The sequence below is a fragment of the Somniosus microcephalus genome, chromosome 6, assembly GCF_052327205.1.
Source record: "Somniosus microcephalus isolate GS21.2 chromosome 6, FLI_Smic_1.0, whole genome shotgun sequence".
NCBI lineage: Eukaryota > Metazoa > Chordata > Chondrichthyes > Squaliformes > Somniosidae > Somniosus > Somniosus microcephalus.
The window spans coordinates 251,389,834-251,411,668 of NC_140992.1; the positions used below are offsets into that span (position 1 = coordinate 251,389,834).

The 21,835-nt window shown below is 45.0% G+C and overlaps 1 protein-coding gene across 4 annotated transcripts in view; it reads left to right on the forward strand.

Annotated features, from left to right (window-relative positions):
• Positions 1-21,835, forward strand: part of cmip (c-Maf inducing protein) — a 251,793-nt gene that overhangs the window by 218,949 nt on the left and 11,009 nt on the right. For all 4 annotated transcript variants that reach the window (XM_085991750.1, XM_085991752.1, XM_085991751.1 and 1 more), the window contains 4 exons: positions 1,444-1,560; positions 5,308-5,448; positions 6,136-6,183; positions 18,922-19,068. In XM_085991750.1, the coding sequence (XP_085847876.1) occupies positions 1,444-1,560; positions 5,308-5,448; positions 6,136-6,183; positions 18,922-19,068 (453 nt within the window). The remainder of the gene's footprint in view (positions 1-1,443; positions 1,561-5,307; positions 5,449-6,135; positions 6,184-18,921; positions 19,069-21,835) is intronic.

Genomic DNA, 21,835 nt, shown 5'->3' on the forward strand with positions numbered 1-21,835 from the left:
TGGTTAGCTGTTTTTCGGGCCGCTTTACACCGGTTAAAATCTAACCCTCAGAATGGGATCTGGCCTTGAAAAGCAGAAGTTTGCATTGATTTTGTTATCAAGAGCTCACTGCACCTCCCACTCGGCTGAGAGTTGCAATTATGTTGACGTTACATGGCAGCAGACCTTGTGCTTTATTTACAGCACTGTGCCCCTCCCTAATCTCCACATGATGCTTACTATCATACATACCACTATAGCTGAAGGTTGAACATTGCAGCAGATTCGATAATACCAGAGTCCCCACAGAGATTCCATAGAGTTTGGGTCCGAATGATTAAAATAATTTAATTATTCCCAGGGTTTAGGCAGACAACTGCTCCAAGTTGGTCTACGTGCTAGGAGGTACTAAATTACCTGGATGACGCATGACTTACACCAGCCTGCTGCAAATATCTGCCTTTATAGCATTACTTGGCCTGTAATTTGAGTAAATAGCTCGACACTCTGGCTTGTACTTTGTCGTCTAGAAAACGTTAGCTGAAAATTCACAACATGTTCAAATCTGTAGCTATATTATAAACAGGAGCTTGAAAGACTGAAGCTCGGCGAATAAATAGGGCCATTGTGTTTGTTGTCATAGGCAAGTTCCAGTTCTCCTTTCACATAATGTCACTCATCTCTGAACTTTAGTTGAACCACTTGGAGTCCATGATCAATCTCTAGCAGAACCAAGTGAGCCTGCACAGGCGTTACTGCTGGGATTCTCGGAGTAATCCTGATTAGGCCAGGTGAAAGAGATGGGGAAGGACACTGTCGTATAACATGATCTCTTTTCTGTTTCTCCTGTGAGAAAGATTCGGGCAACGCCCTTTTAAGCCAAGGACAAGTTGTGCTTCATCTTTGCATATAGTCAACTTTGTTACCCTGCAGATAGCGGCACAGAACTTTGCACATTGTAAATGGCTTTATTTATTTAGCAAGAACACTGTAATTAAAATGTATTTTTTCAGTAAAACCTTTGCCTCCCCATTTGGGTTCCTTCAGGCCAAGCACCATTTCATGACCAGTGCTTGGACTGTTGCCAGTACTAGAGTAAATGCCACATATGAAAGGTCTGGTCTGCTCCTCCCTCTGTTTTTCTTTCCCTTTCACTCCCACGGCAGGGGAGGGGGGAGGGGGCACCTTGCCTTCACTCTGTGCCTCTTTGATGCGGCCCTTCTGAGATTGAAAACTTGTCATACGTGGAGCAAGAAATGCAAGCCAGCAGCTATCGCTGTATGGCACATGTTGGTATACCAGTGCATCGTGCTGCTTAACTAGCTCCAAATTATATGGCGTCCCTTTGAAAACCAGAAAATGGTAAATATCAGTGTGTGTGTGTGTGTGTGTGTGTGTGTGTGTGTGTTGTAATGCGTTGCTTGTCATACGAGTGCAGTCACATCATATTGTTTCTCTCCTCAGGTGCACATTTTAATGGGTTCCTGCTACAAGACAAAGAAGTTCCTGTTATCGCTGGCTGAGAATAAACTGGGGCCCTGTATGCTGCTGGCTTTGAGAGGAAACCAAACAATGGTAGAGGTAAGCCTCACACATAGAAATGGGTTATATAACCTCATGATTAATATACTCTGCATGCATCTTAACTGCATGCTGCATCAATATTTTGTTTCAGTTGTCACGGGCAACTTTGCATGTTGTATGTGTACATTCATAACCCGGTTAGACAGAAAGGTAAACCTTTCATTCGCAATAAAACTTACTTCGGTTTTATAGCCAATATAAACTAATTTGGTGGGCCAGTGAAATCAACCAGGTGTAGACAGCCACTTGGAGCTGGACTTGTTTTATTTATTTTTAGTTCATTTAAAAAAAATAATTAAATTCTCCCTGACTTAGTCATCCTTGTCCTTTTTTTTTGAGAGCGCCAGAGAGTCTATCCTCAAGATAGCTTCATGGATCCATCCATAACTGTTTTTCCAGGGCCAGCCTGGCAGGAGGCATCCTGCAGAAAGAGATGCACCCTACTCTCACAGCTAGTGTCCTCTGTTTCCAGACCAGCTGGTGGACTGGGGATACTCGTTCCCAGACGTCCATATTCAAGTGTGAATCACCGAGTTAAGAGTTGAGCTCTTGGACCTCCCGAGTGAAGTTATGTTAATGCACGACTTGCAAAGAGTCAGATATTGAACAGGGCCAAAATGTCTAGACAGTGTATGACCTGTAATGACTATAATAAACATTCTTCTGTCTTCTAACTTATTTTTATGGGAATGGGAAAGGGACTTGCCTTTTTGCGAATTCTGCGCCTGTATTTGACGTAAAAGTTTGTGAACTCGAGCTGTACTGCAGTGAATTGTCTCCCTTAACGACAGTGGTGTTTCTAAAATGTCTGCTTGTCAGTTAAATCTTACATTTACTTAGAGAGCTGTTTCGACAGCTTGGCAGCGAACAGATTACTGGAATCAAATGTGAAGCAACAAATATTCAAGGAGGGAAGTAATAGAAAATTCCTGCAGATTGCGCACAAGTTTATTTTTTGGGCTCAAACAAAACAATATGGCGATAACCACAAAATAGCTGCTCTGTAGAAATCCAGGCTGGGACAGTCATGTACCCCAATGACTATCATTAAATACATTATAATCGGTGGCTGGCAGTGAATCAAAATGCTGTATTTCAGTTGAGGGTTCCTGATGACATTCATAAGCTGTACGAGTGAAGCCCCAGAGACTGAATCACAGCAGTGAGTTCCCTGCCAAGAGTTTGTTTTTGTGAATATTATGTACAGTAACATATACTGCAAAAGCCTGTTTAAAAAGATCATTTGCTTACTGGTCATGCAAAGGCAATATAATGTAAAATGTGAACATTGGCCACCCTATGAGCTGCTGTTTCAAGGGGATGTTACTGGAAATTTCAAATCAAAAGGAAAGTTCGGCACACATCTGATAGTATGCAGTTACACTCATTACAATTACTTGCTGTCAAATCTTATTTTAAAAACACTCTGTGGACACCCATTATTAAACTTGGACTAGGGCTTGCTGCATCTGATTGAAATAGAAGGAAGGACACTAAAAGTTACAGTGATAACAGGCCTGAAGTTATATTAAGCATTTTGTTTTTATTTACATTACATTTAAAATCTATGGCCCAGTAAGTACACTGTGGCATACCAGTGTGTCTCTATGTCTGTCTGTCTGTCTATCTTAAAATAAAAATGGTACACGTATGTGCATTTCCTATCCATCACGACATACTTCTTGTGTTCTATTTCATTATAGGCAAGTTTATTCTAGGCTAATATTTTGCAAGTAATTGACTCATATGCAAATTTATTCCAAAATATCTTTTTTTTTAAAAAGCGGAGAAAAAAACAACATTTGAAAGGTAGAGGAACAGCCCCAGAGAATCCCTAACTAACACAGGGGTCAGAATGTCTTAAAACAAATAACTTTGGCAATTTTACTTAAAAAAGAGAGAACGAATTCCACACATTTCATCCTGGGTTCTGACTTGCTGCTAGAAATTTCCTCTGATTAAGTATTGGCAAGACCAAAGCCATTCTCTTTGGTCCCCATCACAAACTCCGTTCCTTAGCCACCGACTCCATCCCTCTGCCTGGTAACTGTCTGTCTGAGGCTCAGCCAGACCATTCGCAACCTTGGTGTCATATTTGACTTCGAGATGAGCTTCTGACTACATATCCGGCCCATCACCAAGACTGCCTACTTCCACCTCCTTAACTTCGCCTGACTCCGCCCCTGCCTCAGCTCATCTGCTGCTGAAACCCTCACCCATGCCTTTGTACCTCTAGACTAAACTGTTCCAATGCTCTCCTGGCCGGCCTCCCATTTTCCATCCTCCATAAACTTGAGCTCATCTAAAACGCTGCTGCCCGTGTCCTAACTCACGCCAACTCCCATTCCCCCATTACCCCTGTGCTCGCTGGCCTACATTGGCTCCCAGTCTGGCAACGCCTTGATTAAAAAATGTTCATCATTGTTTTCAAATCCCTCCATGGCCATGCTCCTCCCTACCTCTGTAACCTCCTCCAGCCCTACAAGCCTTTGAGATCTCTGCGCTCCTAAACTTCTGGCCTCTTTCGCGTCCCCAATTTTAATTGTTCCACCATTGGTGGCTGTGCCTTCAGCTGCCGAGGCCCTGAGCTCTGGAATTCCCTCCCTAAACCTCTCCACCTCTCTACCCCTCTCTCCTCCTTTAAGATGCTCCTTAAACGTAACTCTTTGACCAAGCTTTTGGTCATCTGCCCTAATAGCTCCTTATGTGACTCAGTGTCAAATTCTGTTTGACAACACTCCTGTGAAGTGCCTTGGGACATTTTACTATGTTAAAGGCGCTATATAAATGCAAGTTGTTGTTGAATTAAACTTTCACAGCTGTCTGATTAGCCTCTGGCTCAGTTCCCTTAACAACAATTAGTCCATGTGACTTCAGAGGAATACAGCTCTACCTTAGAATAATACATGCTCTGTTACATGGTCTAACACTCCTGTCATCTGACTTTCTCTGAGCAACACCATGGGGAATCAATTAGTCTATAAGCAGAAAAGTATGTCACTGATGACTTAATGGAAGGATTTATTCATATTCCCCAACATTTAGTGGTAAGAATGGGAGCGAAAGTCAACCTTGTTTCACCCATTTCGGGCATAAAACGAGGGAAAAACTTACTAAAATCGGGTGGCGATTTACCGTGCCTGATCTGCACCCAAAGTTCGTATTGGATCGGGCGACCTTTAGTTGCCAGTCGCGCCCACCTAAAACAGGCGTGAGCTGATTGTTTATGCAAATCGGGCTCCTTTGCGCTACACAAGCTCAGCCCATTTGTACTGGGTCTTAAACAGCCTTACCAGTGGTCCTTAAAGGGACTGCTTGAAAAAAGGCCCCAAAACTTTCAAAAGGTTTGTTTTTTGTGGAATCGGAAGAAGCAGGCGTGCTCTTCCTAGCTCCACAAAAGAACTGCGGGCCGCTGACGGATTGGGCTCACCCTCTCGTTGGATCACCCCCCCCCCCTCACCCCCCGAAATGAGGCCTCAGTTTAATGTCTAAGACGGCACCTCCGACACCCTCTGTACTACACTAAAGTTTCAGCCTAGATTGTGTCTCTGGAGTGGGGCTTGAATCCATGACCTTCTGGCTTAGAGGCAAGAGTGCAACCACTGATCCAAGGCTGACATCTTCAGGGAATTGCTGTATATTTGGAGGACCGACATACTGTGAAATTCCAGTGGTCAGTAAGATGTTGCTCTTTGGTATGACATTTTACATTTTAAAAATTCCTTCAATTTCTTTAAACTCCAGATCCTGTGTTTGATGCTCGAGTACAACATCATAGACAACAATGACACACAGCTTCAAATCATCTCCACGTTGGAAAGCACAGATGTTGGAAAGAAAATGTATGAACAGCTCTGTGACCGACAAAGGGAGCTAAAAGAGCTGGTAGGTTTTTATTACATTTCTATTTCACCCTTAGTTTATACGGTATTCTCTCCTTATTTTTAGTATCCCCATTGTCAAATCCCAACCTGAGATATCCGGCAGATAGTTTGCTCCTGTGCCTTTCCCAATGCTGCGCAGTAATCTTGTTGTGTATAAAAATGCCCTTGACTTGCTGCCATCTATTTGGGGAAGGATGTGGTCCCCTCCGACAGCCTTTCTGAGGAGCTCTACTGCCCGTAATTCAATACTAAATTATCACTGGGAGGTCTGGAAGGCTGACCGATGTGACAAGTAAAAATGACATACTTGTGCATTGGATTTAATCTTCTGAGGTTTGGGGGCACAACGGAAGGAGCTTTACTCTGCGTCTGACATCGGTATAACTGGTGCTGATGCTCCAATTCCTAAAATGTCATTCTTTTTCACTGACTTTGCTCATCTCAATAAGCACAAATAGTTTTTCTTTAAATTGTTTAACCGCATCCAAATTAAACTTCAGCTTTAAGTAAGTACAGCATTTCAGACTCTGATGTCAAGTGGCACAAGTTATATTCTGCAAATAGTGAGGCGGAGAGGGTAGTTTAACAGCGGAGTGTAGGAAATACCTTTAGTGTTCTTTAGAGTTATAGTTACTGTCTGACAGATAAATGGCCATCATTCATGTGAATTGCTTTTTCTTTGTTGCAGCAGAGGAAGGGTGGACCCACACGACTAACACTGCCATCCAAATCCACAGTAAGTTGGGATTTAAACTGACATTTTTCCATTCATGACTATTTTTACCCCAATGCCATCATACAGCCACAAGTAAGCCTCCCTATTCTGTTTTAGTAGTTTCTAGATTAGCCTTCACTGTGGTTTGCAACTCCCAGCTCTGACCTCATAAGGAGTCAGACACTTAGGGGTATCCTTTTAGCCTAACCCACCGATGGGAAACTGATGGGATCAGATCTGCCGCCATAACTTCAGTGGAAAATAAAATTGGGCGGGGTGTAAAACAGGCGGCTTTCGAAAGATCATCGACCTGAAACCTTAACTCTCTCTCTCTCTCCACAGATGTTGCCTCCGCAGTATTTTGCTTAAGTACTTTTGAAATGTAGTCACTGATGCAATATCGGAAACGCGGCAGCCAATTTGCGCACAGCAATGTGATAATGACAAGATAATCTGTTTTTAGTGATGTTGATTGAGGGATAAATTTTGGCCAGGACACTGGGGAGAACTCCCCTGCTCCTTATGTTTTACATCCACCCGAGAGGGCAGTTGGGGCCTCGGTTTCTGAAAGACAATGCAGCACTCCCTCAGTACTGCGTTGAGGTGTCAGCCTAGATTACTTGCTCAAGTCTCTGGAGGGGAGTGGGGCTTGAACCCACAACCTTCTGACTCAGGTGAGAGTGCACCCACTGAGCTAAAGCTGACAGCTTAAAGAGGAGATTTGGAAAAAAAGCTACTCACAGATGGTGGTTAGAATGTGAAATTCTCTACCAAAAACCACTTTTGAAGCAGAGGCCATAAATTCTTTAAAAGGAAATGAGGAAATATTGAGGGATGTGTGGAGCTAGCGGGAGAATGGTAATAGACTGGATGGCTCATGTAGAGAAAAACACTGGCCAGTTTCTATGCTGTAACATCCTATGATTCTATGATCCTGCATAGTAATTTGGAGTGGGAAACCCCCCCCTGGCCAATGTTCCTCATTAGTGTGGGGACAATGAGGCGAATTGTAGAATCCCCTTTGCTGGCTTCACTGAGATCAACTAACTCAGCATAGATCAGAGATGAGCCTAGGATCATCTTAGTCTGAATGACTGAAGGATGTGAACGCTTTGGAGAGGGTGCAGAGGAGATTCACCAGGATGTTACCAGGGCTGGAGCGCTTCAGCTATGAAGAGAGACTGGGCAGATTGGGTTTGTTTTCCTTGGAGCAGAGGAGGCTGAGGGGGGACATGATTGGGGTGTACAAAATTATGAGGGGCATAGATAGGATGGATACTGAGGAGCCTTTTCCCTTAGTAGAAGGGTCAATAACTAGGGGGCATAGATTCAAGGTAAAGGGCAGGAGGTTTAGAGGGGATTTGAGAAAGAACTTTTTCACCCAGAGGGTGGTTGGAGTCTGGAACTCACTGCCTGAAAGGGTTGTGGAGGCAGGAACCCTCACAACATTTAAGAAGCATTTGGATGAGCACTTGAAATGCCATAGCATACAAGGCTACGGACCAAATGCTGGAATATGGGATTAGATTAGACAGGGCTTGATGGTCGGCGCGGACACGATGGGCCGAAGGGCCTCTATCCGTGCTGTATAACTCTATGACTCTATGACTCAGCACCATGCCATGTAGTGTAATGACGCATTGAGTCATCGGGACCTGACATTCTTTTTTTCCCCATTAAGGTGGGTGCTGTAATCATCCTCCTCTGCATGTCACTATTTGTTTCTGTTTCTCTCTTAGCCATTCTTCTTTGAAGTAAACACAACCACTTGAAAATTGTTTTCCTGCAAAAAAAAAATCACCTCAAAAAAAAAAAAATTGAAACTTTACACTCCAGTTTGTTTCCAAATCTTTTGGAAAAAACAAACATTAAAACGATTGGGATAGTTTGAGGAAAAGATACCCTTTGAGTCATCGCACGGAGAATCAGACTGACACACGCTGGGAGATTCTCTACATTGCACAGGCTCGGATTGTGGCAGCTTAGGAATTGTAGACATGGGTGTTGTTACCTCTTCTCAGCTGACAGTCATGGGTTTTGGAAGAATATTATACAAGACACAGGCTTCTAGGAGAGGCTAAATTCTTCTTGTAAAAATGTTGATCAAGGTATTTCAGGACTCAAAATTGTCAAGGTATTGATAAGGGAAAAATGGTTTTGAAGCATGCCATTTCTGTTTGTTTGAAGTAACAGAGAAACAGCAGTCTTTGGCAATGGAAATTGATTACACCCATTAATGCCAGCTCGAACCTGGAGTTAATTATTATGTCCATGTATAATTGAGACACGGACTGCAGGAGTTGATTATAACAAGTCTTTACTGAATGGAGACAACCTGGAAACTGAAACTACAGAAGCCTGCTAGGGCCTTTTATACAGGGGTGGTCACTGCCGGTACTGCAGTCTGAGACCAGTTATTCCCTTAAAGGCACATACACAACAATTCCTCCCCTTTTAGATAAACAGTACATAACATTCATTTAACAACTAAATAATAACTAATTACAATTACAATTACGGTTGCTAGATACATTGGTTGAAGTTAAGCAATTATAAGTTCAGTCTTTGAGGAGGCTTCCTGATTCTGTCTGGAAAACGCCTCTTTGGAATATCAGGTTCTTCTGGCAAGGTTGAGTCGGGATCAATGTCGTGGTTTGGTTCGTCTGCTTCCAATATCACCGATTCTGCGGTAGATGCAATTGGTACTTCGGTTTCATCGCCAGGTGTATCAGATCGTGGTGTGGAGTTGACGTTTTCCAGTGACTCTAAAATCTGGTCAGCATGGCGTCTTACAATGCTCTCTCCAACGTCCACGGTATACATGAGAGGTCCTTGCCGTGTACAGATCATTCCTGGCTGCCATTTCTCTGTGCGGTAGTCCCGGGCCAAAACTGGTTGACCTATCTTAAAACTCCTGGTTGGCCTTTCATTCATATTCTGAAACTGCCTGTTCTCCACATCTCTTCTGATGTTCGGCTTAACCAAATCCAAGCGGCATCGTAGTCTTCGATTGAAGAACATCATGGCTGGAGTTTGGTTGGTAACCGCATGTGTCGCATTCCAGTAGGCAAACAAGAAGTTATCCACCATGTGTTGTAGGGGTATATCTTCATTACACATTGCCTTGATAGCCTTCTTGAATGTTTGAACAAACCTCTTGGCCAATCCAATAGTGGCTGGATGATATGGGGCGGATGTGTAATGCTTAACACCATTGTTCTTTAAGAACCTCCGGAACTCTTCAGACACAAACTGTGGTCCATTGTCAGAGCAAATCTGTTCAGGCAGCCCATTCCTGGCGAATATGGTTCGTAAGACTGTGATAGCTTTTTCTGTGGTGGTTGAGGACATTTTTATTACCTCTGGCCACTTTGAATGTGCATCCACCACAATTAAAAACATCGAGTGCATAAAGGGACCAGCAAAATCAATGTGCACCCTTTGCCATGGAGATGAGGGCCACTCCCATGGATGTAGAGGGGCTTGTGGTGGGGCGTTTTGGACCTTCTGGCATCCTGTACAGCTCTTGGTCATCTCTTCAATTTCTCTATCGATTCCCGGCCACCACACAAATGCTCTGGCTAAGTTCTTCATTTTTACCCCTCCCAGATGACCCTCATGAAGCTCATTGAGCACTCTATCCTTCAATTTGGGTGGAATTACTACTCTGGATCCATACATCAAGGTTCCTCTGCACACTGACAGCTGTTCTCTTCTCGGCGAGAATGCTGGCAGCAGTGGTTCGCCATGTGCTGGCCATCCCTTCACCGTTAAATCATAGACCCAGGAGAGTGTCGGGTCATTTCGTGTTTCCTTTTCTATGTTTGCATTCGTCACAGGGAGACATTCGACTATAGTCGAGTGGAATAACTCCACTGGATCCACTGCCAGTTCTTCTTCCACCGTCGGCAACGGTAGGCGCGACAATCCATCAGCATTCCCATGCTGTTTAGTTCCTTGGTACTCGATGTCATATTGGTGTGCCCCTAGGAAAAGGGACCACCTCTGTAGCCGTTGTGCTGTCATTATTGGTACGCCCTTCTGAGGGTTGAAAATGGAGACGAGAGGTTGATGGTCAGTTAGTAGAGTAAATTTCTGACCGTGCAGGTAGTGATTGAACTTCTTCACCCCCCACACCAGGCTGAGGGCCTCTCTGTCAATCTGGGCATAGTTACGCTCGGCTGAAGTTAACGAGCGTGACGCAAAAGCTATCGGCCTCTCTGAACCATCAAGGAATTTATGTGACAGTACCGCCCCAATGCCGTAGGGAGACGCATCACACGCCAATCTTATCGGTAGTGATGGGTTGTAGTGAGCCAATACTTCTCTTGAAGTGATTAGGTCCTTACTCTTCTGAAAGGCCCGCTTACATTCATCACTCCATTTCCATGCTACTCCCGTTCGTAGTAGGGCGTTCAGTGGATGCAGAATTGTGGACAAATTCGGCAAAAACTTATGGTAGTAATTCACCAATCCGAGGAATGACCTCAGTTGCGACACATTTTCAGGCGCTGGAGCCTTAACTACCGCTTCAATTTTGTCAGGGGACTTATGCAACCCCTCTTCATCAATCACGTGGCCACAATACGATATCCGTTTCTTAAAAAACTCGCACTTGGGGCGATTGGCTCGTAGCCCATGTTCACGTAGTCTAGTGAGCACCTGCTCAAGGTTGGCAAGGTGTTCACTGTCATCTTCACCTGTCACTAGGATGTTGTCCAAGTAACACTGAGTCCCCGGAATCCCTTGCAGGACTTGTTCCATCGCTCTTTGCCATATCGCCGGAGCTGATGCTACTCCGAATACCAGTCGATTATACTGGTAAAGACCTTTGTGAGTGTTTATCGTGAGATACTTCCTAGAGGATTCTTCAACCTCCATCTGCAAATATGCTTGTGCTAGGTCAATTTTTGTAAAACGCTTCCCTCCAGATAGTGAGGTGAAGATATCTTCTATCCTTGGAAGAGGATATTGTACTTTGTGAAGGACTGGGTTCACTGTCACCTTGAAGTCCCCACAGATGCGAACCTTCCTTGGCTCCTCAGACTTATTGTTTAATGTTTTTTTCATGACAGGAACGATGGGTGTCGCCCACTCGCTCCAGTCTACCTTAGATAACACGCCTGCATTCTCCAGATTCTCCAGCTCTGCCTCGACGGCTGGGCGAATTGCATATGGTACCGGTCTTGCTTTGAAAAACTTGGGAATTGCATTCTCCTCTATTTTTATCGAGGCGGTTACGCCTTTAAGAGTGCCCAGTTCTTGTTGAAATACCTCTTTGGCGTCAGCTAAGATTGTTGACAATCGTCCAGGAGTGACGTCGTCATCCTTTTTTCCAGCCACCGTCAGTGCCTGAATGGAGTGCCAGTCTAAACTTATCTTTCTGATCCATTCACGTCCCAATAACGGTGGTCCACCATCTTGCAGAATGTAGAGATACAATTTCCGTATTTTCTTGCCGTTGTATTCGACAGGCACCCTTATTTTTCCTCTGGGGTATACTTTTTGCCCCGTATACATCCTCAAGACAATGGATGTCTCTCTCAAGGGTATGTGTGAGAATAGCCGCTCGTAGTCTCGTCGATTCATGACGGTTAGAGCTGATCCTGTATCCAATTCCATTTTGACTTGGGACCCTGCTATCGTGAGGGTGACCCAAATGGTTCGGTGATCCTCTTTTGCAATTACGTTGTGAAGTTTGAGACAGCTTAGTCTCTTGTTCCCGGATTCACTATCGCTCATCTGGTCTTCGGAACTACTGTCTGTCATCTTTTGTACTTTCCTGTACGGTTCCTTAGTAGCCTTTTTGTTGTTGTTGGTCTTCTTCCCAGACCTGCAAACTCGTGCAATGTGTCCCATCTTTCCGCATTGCCTGCATATTTTGTCCTTGGACCAGCAGTCCTTCTGGTCATGGTTTGTTCTGCTGCAGCAATAACATTTTGCAAATCCCCGTGTCATTTCGTGGGTGCCGTATTCCTGTGGCTTTTGTTGTATTTCCGCAGCTCCCCTTGCTGCTGCTTCGTACGATACTGCCACGCTGAAAGCCTTATCTAGCATCAGCTCTTTCTCCGAGAGTAACCTCTTCTGGGTTCCTTCACTCAGGAGTCCACAGACAAATTTGTCCCGTAAGGTATCTGCCAGTCCTGCTCCGAACTGGCAGTGCTTTGATAGCTTGCGTAGTTCCGTAAGGTAATCGGCATTGCTCTCATTTTGATGCTGATTTCTCCTGTGGAATTTAAATCTTTCTGCTATCAGCAGTGGAGTAGGATTTAGGTGTTCCTGTAGGATAGCAACAATTTCGTTAAAACTCTTCGCCTTCGGTTTGGCTGGAGTAATCAGGTCCCGCAATAGGCCGTACGTTCTTGCGCCCATTAAATTTAGCAATACCGATGCCTTTTTCTCATCGGCTATTTCGTTTGCCTCGCAATATACCTCGACTCTTTCCACATACGTGGTCCAGTCTTCTATTGCATTATCGAAGGCAGTGATATCGCCAGTCTTTGGCATCTTGAAAATCTAAGATGGCGCCTCCTGCGCTTTTCCTTCTTCCCCACCGAGTTAAGATGGCGCCTCCCGCGCTTTCCCGCCGCTGCCGCTGCTGCCAACGCTGTTGCTGGCGATTATATTTATTTTACTATCCTGTAATGGCGACGCCCTATGGTCTTCGCACCTCCCCGATCGCTGCTGCCAACGCCGCTCTCCGCGGTATTTTATTTTTCTATCACGCTTCAATATTTGCTCCGTTAATTGAAGAACCGTTCCCGTCATGGAGCGGACCCTCTGGGACACTTCCCTCCCTCTTCTTAGGTCCGAACGCTGCCCGGCTTCGAAGCACCGGCCGCGCCCTGAGTGCTCCACCCTCTCTCTCTCTCTTTGCTTCCCGACTCGCTGCCCGGCCCCGTTGCAGAGCCACCTGATCGAGCTCTAGCCCGCCGCAGCCCAGGAAGGATCAGTGCACTACCTGCCACCAGCCCGATTAGCTGGGAAACCACAGACTGGAGAACCAAGCCTGGCTCTCGACAGTCTCTCCTGCAACTGTTCAATTAGATGATTTGGAGGGCGGTCGCCCGCGGTCGACGCCCGTTTCTCGAGTTCCTTTGGATTATTTTTTTTTCTTCTGGATTCAACCTTCAATAACGTCGTCTGAGGTGCTGCCGAGTTGCAGATCAGTTCGTTTCTTACTCGTCGCCAGTATTATGTCCATGTATAATTGAGACACGGACTGCAGGAGTTGATTATAACAAGTCTTTACTGAATGGAGACAACCTGGAAACTGAAACTACAGAAGCCTGCTAGGGCCTTTTATACAGGGGTGGTCACTGCCGGTACTGCAGTCTGAGACCAGTTATTCCCTTAAAGGTACATACACAACATTAATGAATTTAATTAACAATTGGCTTTGTTTCGTGCTTTTCCCCAATATTTGTTAATCCATTTTTGAGGAAGTTTGAATACTGAGAGCAGCGTTAAACAGGGACAAATAAGTCATTAGCATATTACATTGCTTTTTACTCATGCCTGCTTTTCTGCTAAAATTAGCAAATGTGGAAATGTTGACAGTAGGATTTAGAAAGATTGCTTAACTGTTGCTGTAAGTGGAGCCAGCTGTAGTTTGTGAAACTGCAGATATTTAGAAATGAAAAGATAACCACAGCATTTTCCCTTTTGATTTGATTCCCAGTTAATGCATGTTTATATATTAAAGGGGCTGTGTTGTACAATAAGAAAGCTGCAGCCATGGCTTACTCCCATTATCTCAGCATAGTTGACAGTAGCAAATAAGCACCATGCCATCAGGCAGATCATGCTGACATTGAGGAAAGATGTTCAAAAAGATATGAGTCCTTCCTGACCTTCTAAAGGTCATCCATTTGAAACATGCACAAGGCATGACTGGTTCCTGCAGTGACTGCTATGTAAAAAGCATTTGTGTGGTTAGGCTGCTGGCCACACAATAGCTGAGTCCTATCAATTGAATAAGCTAAAGAGGGCCAAATTGAGGAATGCACATGGGAGTGACATTGAATGTAGTCTGCCCCACAGGCAGGAGAGTTTTAGACTCCCTGATGTGAATGGTGCATCTTTCATCCCTCACCAATGCAACACTGCTCATTCTTTACATGTCATTAACGGTTTTGACTGACGTTCTAAATGCAACTTTGTTTTCAATTAAAGAGCTATGAATGTATACACACAGTAATAAAATGAGGGCACGAACTGAACTATACAGCCACCGTACATGCAGCCATTATGGTTACAGGAGGTTGCAGCAACAGCTGAGCACCAGCTGATTGTGGCAGGCAAGCAACAGAAGTTTGAATAATAAAACCCAGGAAGGTTTTTTTCTCTCCCCACCCCTCCTGAAGGCACGGGCACAGGCTGGCTGATTCACTCTGCTAGCTCTGATTGCTTACCCCAAGTGGTCATCTTTCACCTGTGAGCTTAAGCAGTGAGTGTTGACACGTTATTCGACTGTGGCGGTGATTGCAGCTAAGCCGGGTTCTTTTCTCACTTGACGCCCACACTTCAGAAGTGGTGAGCAAATAGCAATCAGAAGTGGGCTTTCTGACTGATTGTTCGCTCCGTAGCGTTGGTTTTGTTACAGGTTAGCTGATCTGAGCACAAGGAGCAGTGGGGACACGACGATCGGACACCGCTCCAATTGCAGAGACCCTACTGACGCACCATCTGTGATCAGCTAAGTCAGCACAGACTTAATTCACAGATCAAACCTGGGATTTTCCTGGTCAGTGTGTTCAGTACCTGACTGAGCCGTACATTTGCTTAATAATCCATCAGGGCAGTTTCCTAGAGTAGGAAGATTCTTGCTGTTTTATTTATTAATGTTTCTTTCATCTTGTTTATTTACCACGTTTAATTGTATTTTGCCAAGTTACACTCTTGTGTAGGTGTGCATGGGCAACAGCAGATCAATTGCATCAGAATGACATACTTATGATGTATTCTGAGTAAAAGTAAGTCATATTTACATGCTCTAGGGTCTGACTCTGCAAGTTGTTAGTGTGGATATCAACCACTGACCCAGCGCATAAGTGTCAGCTGATGGCAATAAATCTTTCTGTAGGGTATGTGATAGCATCATCTTTCGAGTCTCTATTACAGCCCCAACACTTTCAATCTGCTCCTTAACTAAAGCTAACTCCAAACTCCACTCCAGTTTGAGGATCTAATGCCTATCCTTCATAAAATCCAGCAACTATTTTTGAAATTTTACTCTAGCTGGCTGTATGAACATTCACATAACCAGTCGAGCTCAGTGTGGGTCACTACAATAGCTGAGATAGCTGGTAGTTATTTACATTTACCTAGTTACAGCTCAGTGGTGCTAAATGTCACCCAGATTGAGCTTCCTGTGAAGAAATAACTATGTGTCAACCTCTTCCACCCTAGTTATTCAAAGGAACAGTCCAGAATAAGGCTCTACGGATTTGTGCTTTATTTGTCTAAAAATACCCCTCCATTCAATTTTTTAAACAATTTTGGCCTATAATTTGTGGGCCCCAAAGAAAGCTGCCTAATCTCTGTGGCGAGAAGTTTGCTTTTCTCGACATGTAATTGATTATAGCGCTGTGTAGTGGGAATCCCTAGTGCAAGCTGCTGTGGCGTCAACCAGCTGCCTAAGCAGCCAATCCCATTGCAGAATTCTCACAGACAGGAAATCAGGAAGTGAGAAGCTGCTTTTATCCAGACTTTAAAAAAGTATTACAGAGAGCGAAGCAAAGATTGGGGCTCTTGCATGGGGATAAGGTAGAACCTGAAATATGGACAAACTTGAAAAACAATATTTTTGTTTTAAAAGATTTTTTGAAATTGTAATTTTTATCATAATGGAGAAATTTGACACTCCACAAATATAAAACATAGTTTTTCAGGGCCAGAACATTTGCTTACCAGTAAATATGCTGTTAAACCCCCAGTTACACCTATTTCATCAAGGCTTAACATTTAATGGGGTATTTAACAGCGATATTATTGCAGAAACGCCCAAGTTTTCATCAATTTCACTGAATTCACTGATTGCCGGATATGGTGGGGGGCGGGGGGGGGGGGACCACAGCCCAGCCAGTGTCGGAGCAGTGAATGACTGACCACAACATCAAGATTTCTGCATTAGGGTGTGCATGCGCTACATCCTGAAGTTACAGTCAGTTTCAAAGGGGTAATAATGGCGAATGCTGTTAGTTCGCTGTTATTACCCACCACAAATTATGGCCCACTATCTATATAAGTGAATATTTTCATTATTTTTAAATTCTTCATAATCGCTGGCCTCTAATGTAGGCCACCATATATTTGGGATTGCTGAGACTTGGAAACAAGACTATTCATTGCTTATCCAAAAGCAAAATACTGCGGATGTTGGAAATCTGAAATAAAAACAGAAAATGCTGGAAATACTCAGCAGGTCAGGCAGCATCTGTGGAGAGAGAAACAGAGTTAACGTTTCAGGTTGATGAGCAGTTCTGGCGAAGGGTCATCGACCTGAAACGTTAACTCTGTTTCTCTCTATAGATGCTGCCTGACCTGCTGAGTATTTCCAGCATTTTCTGTTTTTATTTTTATTTATTCATTGCTGATCCTTGGCTCTGGCACTTGCTGCAACTTATTGAAAACCTAACCTTGGAAACACCAAGAAGATGGTGGCCTCCGATCACCATTTTTAGGAAAAATAGTTTTAATTCTATTAACTCTAACATTTTAAAATTGGGTATGGGCTCATGATTTTCAGATGGATACTCTGGGATAAGACCATACGCTGAAGTATTCCTTCAGTCATCACTGTATAATTGGCTGATAGTAAGCTTGAGGTTTAATGAAAAAGTTTTTTTTACAGGATAGAAGAAATAGGTTATTTTTTTATTTGTATTTGTAATGGCCTCCTTCTGTGCCGTTTATGGGGGAAAAATTCAGTATCGCCCCGTTTGGGGCGCCATTATCGGCCGTGCGCAAAGTTTAGCGCCTGCCGCTAATTATCGCCTCCGACAGCAAACTTGGCTTTTATCGACCCTGGAGGTGATTGGAGCACTAAATCAGGCGCTTCACACCTGTCTTCAGGCGTAAAGGCCGAGGAGCGAGGCACTACCTCAGAGCGCTGGCGAAGCAAGGAAGAGCCAATCAAAATAAACCTGCAAAGTGCTGCTCAGTACTCAAAACTCCTTCACACAGCGTTGAATCTCTCCAGAAGTCTCTCTCTCTCTCTCTCTCTCTCAATGCGTGGTGCAAAAACATCACCGACAAAAAAAGGCAGGAAGCGGTCGCCTTTAAATAGCGCTCCCCCAGTCCCTTTCTGACAGCATAACGCTCCCCTCAACCTGTCATTGCTAGCGGCAGGCGGTAAGGCAGGGGTCGCCACTCAATATCCAGTCCAGGGCGCTAACGGGGCGTTGCGCACTCGAATGATGTCACAATCTGCCGACGCAGGAGATCGTGGCGGCAGTGTTTAGCGCCGCCGCAAAATGTCTAGTTAATTTCGCGAACGGCGCAAACATCGCTGCGCCCGGGCACTAGTTGCTTTGCGCCCCATTAGCGCCCTCTTAAGGCGCTAACGGGAGGCGCAAACAACTGAATTTTCCCCCCTATATGTGCCATTTACACCAGTACTGGCAGCAACCTGAGCACCTGAACAGACATTCTGCTCTCAAGATAATTAAAGCTTCCCAGCTGGGTGTGTATTTCTGCACATGTGCATAAGCATGATGAATATGCAAAGCTCTCTTCTTGCCTAAGTGTTTGATTCAAGTCTAGATAGTATAAATCAGGTACTGCCAGGCTGGAACTGACTCTAACTACTATTTGAGTATAATCACAGCCTTAAATTCCCATATCTGAGAAAAGATATTCCTAGGTGTCAGCTTTGATGCAGTGGTAGCACTCTTGCCTCTGAGTCAGAAGGTTGTGGGGCTGAGCCCCACTCCGAAGACTTGAGTGCATAACTTAGGCAGGCACCACAGTACAGTACTGAGGGAATGCTGCACTGTCAGAGGTGCCATCTTTCAGATGAGATGTTAAACCAAGGCCCTCTTGCTCTCTCAGGTGGACCTAAAAGATCCTGTGGCATTATTTGTAGAAGAGGAGGGAAGTTCTTCTGGTGTTCGGGCCAATATTTATCCCTTAACCAGCATCACTAAAACAGATCATCTGGACATTTATCTCATTGCTGTTTGCGGGACCTTGTTGATTGCAAATTGGCTGCTGCATTTCCATACAAAAGTACTTCATTGGCTGTAATTGGGATGTCCTGAATTCGTGAAAGGTGCTATATAGATGCAAGTCTTTTCTTTTCCTTTTTCTTGATTTATACAACAGGAAAACACCTTTGTGCAGATTTTGCATGTCACCTCTCCTGGAAAAGTCAAACATTGACAATAAATCTAGTATGATCATTTCATATTGGCTACCGTACATCTGAGTGTGGATTGGCACCGTTCCTGATCCTGAATACCAATACTGGCACTGAGACATAAAGCTCATCACCAATTGTGACTCGAGCTTCAGAATGGATGGCTCCACGGGTTAGTTGTTAGCTGTTACAACAGACTCCTGTGCATGTTTCGTGAAAATCTGCGGGAGCCAGTAACTTTAGTCCCTTCTTTAAGTCAGATACAAGCAAAAACCCAGATTGATTTCACTGTGAGTGACTGTTAAAATCTAATTGGGAGTGACTCAAAATGTATGCAGAAGTGAACTTTGTTGATATATTTTAATAGTCATACATTTATATGTTTTTCTCTTTTTTAGGATGCGGACCTAGCCAGACTTCTCAGCTCAGGGTCTTTTGGAAATCTGGAAAATCTCAGCCTGGCCTTCACCAATGTAACGAGTGCCTGTGCAGAGCAATTAATCAAACTGCCATCTCTTAAACAGCTCAACCTGTGGTCCACCCAGGTGAGCAGCTTGGTTTTTACGTAGTGATGGCTACTGTAGAAAACTGTTTCTCCTTGTTTGGAGATCATGGCCGCGATTTCCCCAACCTCGGCGGGTTCGTGGCGGGCGACGTCGATGGCGGGTTGCGGCCCCGCTGCTGGCTCCATCCCGCTGTGTAGAATGATTTTACGTTGATTGGGCTTGTTAAGCCCCCCCAGTGCGTTTGGCGGCCAATTGAAGGAAGCGGGTCTGATTATGTCATTTGATGACGCTTATGGAGGGAGTCACAGCACACAGGGAGGTCCTCTTCCCTTCCAGTGGGCGGCAGAGACCTCCCCAGGAGACCAATGCAGCCTGGTTGCATATTGCACAGGAGGGCACAAGCAGGGATGTCGTCAGGAGGACTAGACTCCAAGTGGTGCAAACCTTTCGATGATCTCAGTAGATCACGAAACATTACTGCAAAGCCACACTCAACCTCCTCCTGCTGTGCCAGTCATCACATCCCCATCACTCTGACTTCCCTACCCTACTCCTGCACATCCTTACTCACATCAACTTACCTTGCACCTCCACCCATCCCTCTCTATCTACATTATCACTTCCCCATCTCACTAGCCACCCCTCACACTCATCCTCATCCTAGTCCAATCATACCAACTAACAACACACAAGGGTAAGCACTTGTGTGTTTTAGCCAATGTTTATGTAAAGTTTCTGTTAATGTGGTTTCAAACATTGAAACCTTTATTTTCATCACTTTGTATTCTCGGGCAGATCTGTGTGCACCTTTGGAAGTGGCTTAGTGAGTTGCTGTGAATGGCGAGACATAACCGTACTCCCCGCAATGGTGATGAGTGTGAAAGGAATGGCTTGGGCATTGTAGGGATACTTTATGGTGTTGGTGTGGGGTGGTGCCAACCTGGCACATCATGTGGCAGCCAGGGTGTACAGCGTCAAGTGAAGTAAATTTGGCCATGGTGAGGCCATTCCTGGCATCCCAGGCAGCAATGTGGTCGGGTGCTGATGCCCTGTGTCCTGTCCTGTGCAGCATCAGTTGATTGCGGAAAAGGTTGGAGTGGTTGTTGGTGATGCTGGTGCGCCTGGTGCTGCTGGTATTGGAGCTAATCGTGGTGGGATTCTGAGGACCAAGGTGAGAGAGTATAAAGGGCACCCATGTTGATGTAATAGATGGCATGTGAACTTGAGATGACAGAAGCGATCTGTCAATGGTGAGAGAGGTTGTTCCAATGAGGTGGCACTGAATAGAGAGTTTGCTCCAAACGCTTGCAACCTGCATAAAGCTCAATCAGTCTTCCAAATGCAGTAAGCAACAGCTTCTGAGCTTGGAAAGTGAACAGCTGTGAGATGGGAGCTTTTATAGCACATTTTCAGCTGTCAAGTAATGAGATGATTCCATGGTCATTCAACTCCTGACCTCCTTAGCTGACGTGATCCCCGAGCAGCATGGACCCCATGGGCGACCTCGTAAAATGGTAAAGTGAGCTCAAAATACTTTTTAATGGGCTGTTAACAAGGTCATAATGACCTGAATTGCCTCCCCCGCTGCTGCGTGCCGGATCTGTTCAGCCCTGACAGACCCGACATCTGCGAAAGTCGCATGGCGGCACATTGACAGCGGGGTCCCAACCCGCTGTCAAAAAATGTTTTTCCCACCAACCCGCCACCGAACGCACCCGCTGACCCCCCCAAAAAATCCCCCCTCCCCCCCCATGTTGTAGAGAAGCAAGTGTTTTATGAATTATTTCTCACCACAGGGCCCAATAATATAGCAGGTTTGTTGCTTGCGCCTCATCTCTGTTGTTTCGAGGTCCAGTATTAACCAGAGCTTAAATCCGTCAGCCATGCAAGGTATTAAATTGGAGTCTACCAGCCACATGAGAAGGAGAGGCTGTTTTACTGGAAGACTATCTATTTTATTGCATTATAAAGCATTCTGTAAGCACGTATAAATGCTGAACGATGGGGCAGAGTTCAAATTTGACTGCAGTCATCAACAGGAAATATGTTGTGTGAAGCTGCTACTGAGGCCAGTCATTAGTAATCCATTAACTTTCCCTGGCTGAATTGCACCAAAGTACGACAGCTGTTTAGCCTAACGGGGGGGGAGATCTTAACTCCATCTGGGGTTGTAGACATAAGACGTAGGAGCAGGAGGAGGTCATTTGGTCCCTCGAGCCTGCTTTGCCATTCAATAAGATCATGGCTGATCTGATCTTGGCCTCAACTCTGCTTCCCTGCCCGCTCCCCATAACCCTTGACTCCCTTACCGTTCAAAAATCTGTCTATCTCCGCCTTGCATATATTCAATGACCCAGCCTCCACAGTTGTAGCGGAGTTACAATGGCCTTCTGCTAGTCTAGGTTCGGATCAGCCATGGCGGAGCAGACCCGAGGGGCCGTATGGCCTACTCCTGCTCCTACTTTTTATGTTCTTATGTTCTGCCGGAGCTTCCTGCTGGCCAGGTCAGCCGCTCGATATTGTGCCGGCCCAGATCCGGTGAGCAGCAGCGGGGTGCTTATTTGGTGCCTGCAGCTTGCTGGCGACCCAGTAGTGAACCGGGCCGCCGACTGGAGGGATCATGTGGCCAGTTGGCGCGCTCTGCCAGTTGGGCACCCGATAGTTAAAACATAACCCAATGTCACACCACCTTAATTTAGCATCAGAGCAAAGAATTAACAAAGATCATTTATCTTTAAGGACTGAAAGAGTATTCTTAGTTTTAAAGTTACTAGTTTTCCATCAATTCATTGGTCTGGGTGAAAGG